We start from the raw sequence: 6000 nt of genomic DNA, 5'->3' as shown, positions 1-6000 counted from the left end.
TATGATGATAAATCAACATAACTACAGTACATTACATGGAAAGTTAAAGAAGTAATCTATCAACGTCTGTCGCATGTTAAGTGTTCCATTCATCTCATGTTCAAGTCAATTGGAGCTTTGCCCAGAACAATCTGCATTACGCAGAGTGAAGACAGATGAATCACCACCAAATTAATTTCATTTGCTCCTTTGGTCAGAAGCAAATATTCAGCTAATTCTATCATTAACCACTTTAATATATAAAATCAGGATTTGCTTCAGAAGTCAAGTTTGTGTCTATTTCAGGGTCATATTTTGAGGGTGGGCTTAGCGCAGTATATTTGAGTTGAAATCCTCCTCCAGTGACGGAACCGTCTGACAAAAATTTCAAAGTCATAACATTTCCTGAAAGGAAAACACAAGGAGTATGAATAAGAATCTGTAATATTTTTACAATTCTGTTTGGGTTGGACTCCTCATTGAAATAACAATCACATCGTTTCAGGGTATTTGCAAAATCAGAGTTATGAATTAAGTAAATTTGTATCTGTTACAAACCATTTGGGAGATTCAGACCTGGGGTGAGATGTAATAGGTTTCGATTTACCTATTTTTAACCTAAAAAAAAATTGCACATGTCGCACATATGATTTACTGCCAAAAATCGCACAATGTAATAGGGTGCAAATTTTTAGACAAAGTCAGAAATCACCTACTGTTTCTGGAAATTTGTAGGTACTTGTTTCCTAGCACAGCGCCCACTACTCCATTTACGTAGTGGGCTATTCAGGGTAAGGAAATAGCATGCCATTAATGGCATGCGATGTGATGCGATTTTGTTATCGCATCCTATCTTATTAATGTATTCACTGACTTAGCCCATTAAAAAGATAGGCTGCGATAAAAAATTGCATCGCATCGCATTCCATTAGTGGCATGAGATGCGATGGGATGCGATTTTCTTATCGCATCCTATCTTTTTAAGGGGCTAAGTCAGTGAATACATGTAAAAGATAGGATGCCCCCCCACCCCCACTATCCACGCCACCCCGAAGCATGGCCAGCGGCGGCGGAACGCGTCCTCCGACTTTTTCATTACCCCACTATCCACGTTGGCGTGGAGTAGATTTTACATAGTGTGGAATCCATGCTCGCCACACTTCGGGGTGGTGTGGAAAGTGGGGGGGGTGCGTTAGACATATAAACATTTTTTTTTTAAATCGCATTGCATCACATGAGATCAAATTGCATGAGATGCGATTTCCTTACAGTGCCATACGTAGAAAATCTGGGCACCGTGCTAGGAAACAAGTACCAATTTTTAAGTAATGGGAATGTGCGATTTTTTGTAAAGGTGCGATTTTTATTAACGGGAATGTGCAATTGTTTTTTTTTTAGTAATGGGAGATGGCTGAATTCAGGATGGGTACTGACTTCATGTGATGTCAGCCACCTGCCCCAAGCAGGCATCGATATGCCTGCATTTGCATGGGTACACCCAGCATTTATATGGGCGCGCCCTACATCAGTCCCCTGTCCTTTTCCTTGGCAGTACTAATGTAACATAACAAATATATATATCATTTATAGCAGGGGTCCTCAAACTATTTTGCCCTGGGTCCCCATCAGACAGTAAAAATAATATCAGGACCCAGTGTTTGCGAAAACCACCCAAAAAAGTGGGTCCTGGGGACCCTTCATTTCTAAAAATTGGGGTCCTACCTGACCTTTTCTGGGTCCCAACGGAATAAAGCCTCCTCTCCCCTTCTCACCAGCATGACACATGTGGGTCAGGGGGATGTATCAATTGGCGCACTCGCATAAAGATACATATATACTTGTTTCCTAGCACGGCGCACTTTTAATCTCATGACATTGTTTTGATCGCATTGCAGCGCATTTTTTAATTGTACAGGCACCCTGATTGGTGATTACTATGTTATATGCACCCCCATTGTTAACGCCACCCCACTATGAACGCCAACCCGAAGAGTGGCAAGTGCAGCGAGCCCGCGAGGGGCGGTGGTACGCGTCCTCCGACCTTTTCATACCCCCACTATCCATGTTGGCATGGAGTTGATTTTATATAGTGTGGCGAGCGCAGCGAGCCACCGATCCCGAAGCGTGGCAAGCGGATGCACATTACTTCACATGTATTCCGCGTCCCCTTGCGGCGCTCGCTGCAATCGCCACGCTTCGGGCTCGGTGGCTCGCTGCGCTCGCCACTCTATATAAAATCGACTTCACGCTGACGTGGATAGTGGGGGTATGAAAAGGTCGGAGGACTCGTACCACCGCCCCTCGCGGGCTCGCTGCGCTCGCCACACTGCGCTCGCCATGCTGCGCTCGCCATGCTTCGGGTTGCTATTGATAGTGGCGGTGGCGTTAACAATGGGGGTGCATTTAACATAGTAATCACCCATCAGGCTGATAAAAATCGCATTGCATCGCATGCCATTGTAATGGCATGCGATGCGACGCAATATTAAAATTGTACAGTTCGCCTCTTAGAACCCAAAAATTGGATCCCATCGCATACCTTAATTAGTGGTATGCGATGGCATAAGAAGGGCGCCGTGCTAGGAAACAAGTACCTAAACGTGAAAACAGGGACAGTGCGCGCCGAACCAGCAGAGTAGGTGAGCTGGCTATCAGTGCGGAGGGGGACTGGATGTTACTGACACACTGCTCTGAGTTGTTTGTTCACCTACTCTGTTGAGAGTGGCTGTTACAGCCGCATCCCATCCTGTCCCCCCTGCTCTCAGCAGCGGAATGGACTTACATGGCGGAGGGCGGCCGAAGGACGCACAGTGACTCTGAAACCTGCTCTCAAAATGCAGGGCGGCCACTGTTCAATGATTGGGTCCCGGCATCTGCTGCAGTGATTGGCTCGCAGCGGCTCATGGCGGCGGCTCACAGGTTCAGCACAGCGCGTCCTCTGGGACCCTTTTAGTTTTAAAAACGGAGTCCTCGGGGACCGTTTTAGGGTAAAATACGCGCTATAGCGCATTTTTGTGCAACCCTGAGGACCCCATCAAGTTGAGGCAGAAGGTTATCACAGTACATGTGTAGGCAGCAGACAGCACATGTTCGACAGCATATGTATGACAGCATTGTGGAGGCACAAAATGATGGGAGAAGTCTAAAATAACAGACAACTCAACAGATCTTTCAGACTATTTGAATCACTGACTGAGATAAGAAAAGTCATCAGCCTGACGGTCAGCAACATGGAGTCCCGACCCCATGCTAAGAAGGTCAAGACCCACTTTGGGGTCAGGACCCACAGTTTGAGAACCACTGATCTATAGAATGATTGTGTTGTACAGCAGTTAATTACTGCATCTGTACACAAAAGATAACTGACCACTTTGCAATGTTACCTGTACTGATGATGTCATCAGGAAGCATGTCTCCACAAAACCTAGAGAGCAAGAAAGAAAAATATAAAAAGTAGTAAATATAAGCAGAAGCAGCTCTCTAAAATAAAACATAGAGACAAAACTGATTGGTGCCGCTATGTATCATTTTGCAACAATACCCCCTGAAGAAGTAGGATGACCTGTGATGAAACGTATTGTGCCATACCCACAATTTTTTTTTGCCGTGTCACATTGCCATGTGGAAACTATATATATCATAATTGAATACTTGTTATATTCATTATGTTTTTATATTAAGCCACACCAATTCTGGCCGTGGCCATGTCACTGCTTGAAACACTTTCAATAAAGACTTGTCTCAATGGACCTTATTCTGGTCCGTTTGCAGGCCCTCGTGTGTTCGCACAGGGGCGATTTTTTTTTTGCATTGCTCATGTGCATTTCTGCACATGTGCATGCACTTGGTGCGTGCGTCCCTGTCGTCCAAACTGGTCGCTGGGTGCACACACCCATGCCTGCGAACGGTGGTGGTGGGGTGTGACGGCGCAGCGGGCTGGCCCATTAGCATATGGGAACGCCCATCGTTTCATGGGCATTCCCATGAGAACCCTGGGCATTCTCATGCTAATGGAGCCTTGACGGACATGCATGGGGCAGGCAGCTGACATCAACAGATGCACAGAACTATAATAAATGCATAGAACTATATAAATATAAATTAATGTATAAATACTTTTTAGATATTAGGATATGATTTACCTTCCTACTAAACCATGAATATCATCATAGCTGTCGTATACTTCTAAGTAGTCCGACAGACAGTCGGTGTCTTCCTCAATATCCATCTCTAAGAACTGCAGGAGGATTGGTTGGCCGATGTTCGCTCGTATGTGATAATAGCAGATTTGCTCATTTTCATATTCATCAGGATATCCTGGGGATTTAATCATTCTCTCTTGCTCAGTATACACTCCTCCACACTCCTTTGCTGAAATAAAAATACATACAATTGCTATATATTATGTTGTATTTTCATAAACTACTTAAAATATCAACAAAATAGTCATATTTCCTCCATAGGGGTATATAAGTACGGGTTTTATAGAAGTAGAGATGTTAGCCAAAGCAACAATCAGATTTTAACAATGGCACTGCACCCCACTTGGTGGATTGGGGGAGCCGGCGTGTTGGCTTGCGCTTGGTCTCTGCAGATTCCAATAAGTTTGGCTGTCCAAATGGAATCTGCTGAAAAATGTCCCTGCAAAAATGGCCGCTGCTTTAGAGGGGACAGATGCCAGAGGTCCTACTGGACAGATGGATAGATGCTAGAGGTCCTACTGGGTAGCATATATCGCTACCCCGCTGTTACAGATTCCAGGTTAAAAAATATATATATATTATTGCCCCTGGCAATGAGCATGAAACCCCTAACAAGGAGCATGTAACCCCTTGCAATGGGCTGTAACTCCCTGGCAATGAGCATGTAGTTCTTGGCAATAAGCATGAAACCCCTGGCAATAATTATTTAGGTAAAAAAAAAATATATTAAATGTATGGGGGAGATTAGAAATTTTTTTGTCAGGGGGTTCCAAAAATGTTAGTTACACAACTGTTGATATGGGCAACCTCTCCAATTCTATAAAACTCACACCTTAGAAAATATAACCCCATAACGTCCCCTCAATTTTCCTCCATAGCACTACTGTATATCCCCCAATAACGCCACCAACTCCACTTAATGATATAAATGACATCAAGCTTCTTCGACAACCAATTGTTATATTATTTTCTCCTGAAAGGAAGTTATTTAAACTACAGTAGGCACACATGATTTTTGCCAAATATCTATTAAAGTAAATTATGATAAATGAGGAGATTCAATTTAAGAACCTGCTCTGTTTATTGGAATATTCCATAGCCTTCAACCGAAAAACACCCATAAAGGAGAAGCCCTTAGTTCTGTCCTGATTCAAAGAATTGAATTATGCTCATTTGTTTTTTTCCTTCTTTTTATATTGCCACATCGGGACCAGCAGACAAGCAGGGAGCTGTACAGAATCCTGGTCAGATGCAATCCCACGAGAGAGACATACCAATGGGAAGATGCGGGGGTGCCTGCGGGGATACTATAAGCCACAGGCAGACACACCAACATACAATCAAGCCCAGGTCTGCCCCCCAAGTCAACTAACACACTGTGGGGATGATTCAGGATCACATGTAGTGATCCAAATTCAACCCCCTACCCCGATGGTCGGGGTTTGTGCAAACCCCGATTGCAAATGGTTGCGGCAAGTTACTCACTCGTCGGGCTGTTCACAGCTGGGAGGGAGGGATGGGGGCAGTGGCGGTCTCCCCATGAAAACGCTGGGCATTCCTATGGGTATGTGGGCAGCTGACAGTTGAGACTGACTCTTATTTGTGAAGGCAGAAGAAATAATTTGATAGTCGGCGACCATCGAATGATTTGTCCTGCAGCGGTGGCATGCAAGGGGTTGTGTCTTTGTTACACAACCCCTCGCAAGGGGAAACAGCTGCGGTGGGTATTCGGCGGGGCAGCCTCTCTGTAGCTCGTAAGCTGCAATCTTTGCATTTTACCAAGCCAACCATTCTCACACAACCCTGATGTGAGAATGAT

General features: G+C 44.6%; 1 protein-coding gene across 1 annotated transcript in view; it reads right to left on the bottom strand.

Moving 5' to 3' along the window:
- Positions 1–232: 232 nt before the first annotated feature.
- TNFAIP6 (TNF alpha induced protein 6) overlaps positions 233–6000 on the bottom strand; it is a 28726-nt gene continuing 22958 nt past the window's right edge. Inside the window, exons 4-6 of the mRNA XM_083155042.1 lie at positions 4122–4350; positions 3363–3403; positions 233–384 (exon numbers count right to left, since the gene is read on the bottom strand). Of these exons, the coding sequence (XP_083011168.1) occupies positions 233–384; positions 3363–3403; positions 4122–4350 (422 nt within the window). The remainder of the gene's footprint in view (positions 385–3362; positions 3404–4121; positions 4351–6000) is intronic.

Source organism: Crinia signifera, chromosome 7, assembly GCF_055691185.1.
Source record: "Crinia signifera chromosome 7, ASM5569118v1, whole genome shotgun sequence".
NCBI classification, from domain to species: Eukaryota; Metazoa; Chordata; class Amphibia; order Anura; family Myobatrachidae; genus Crinia; species Crinia signifera.
Note: the sequence above shows the minus strand (reverse complement) of the source record. Positions and strands in the feature narration are given on the sequence as shown.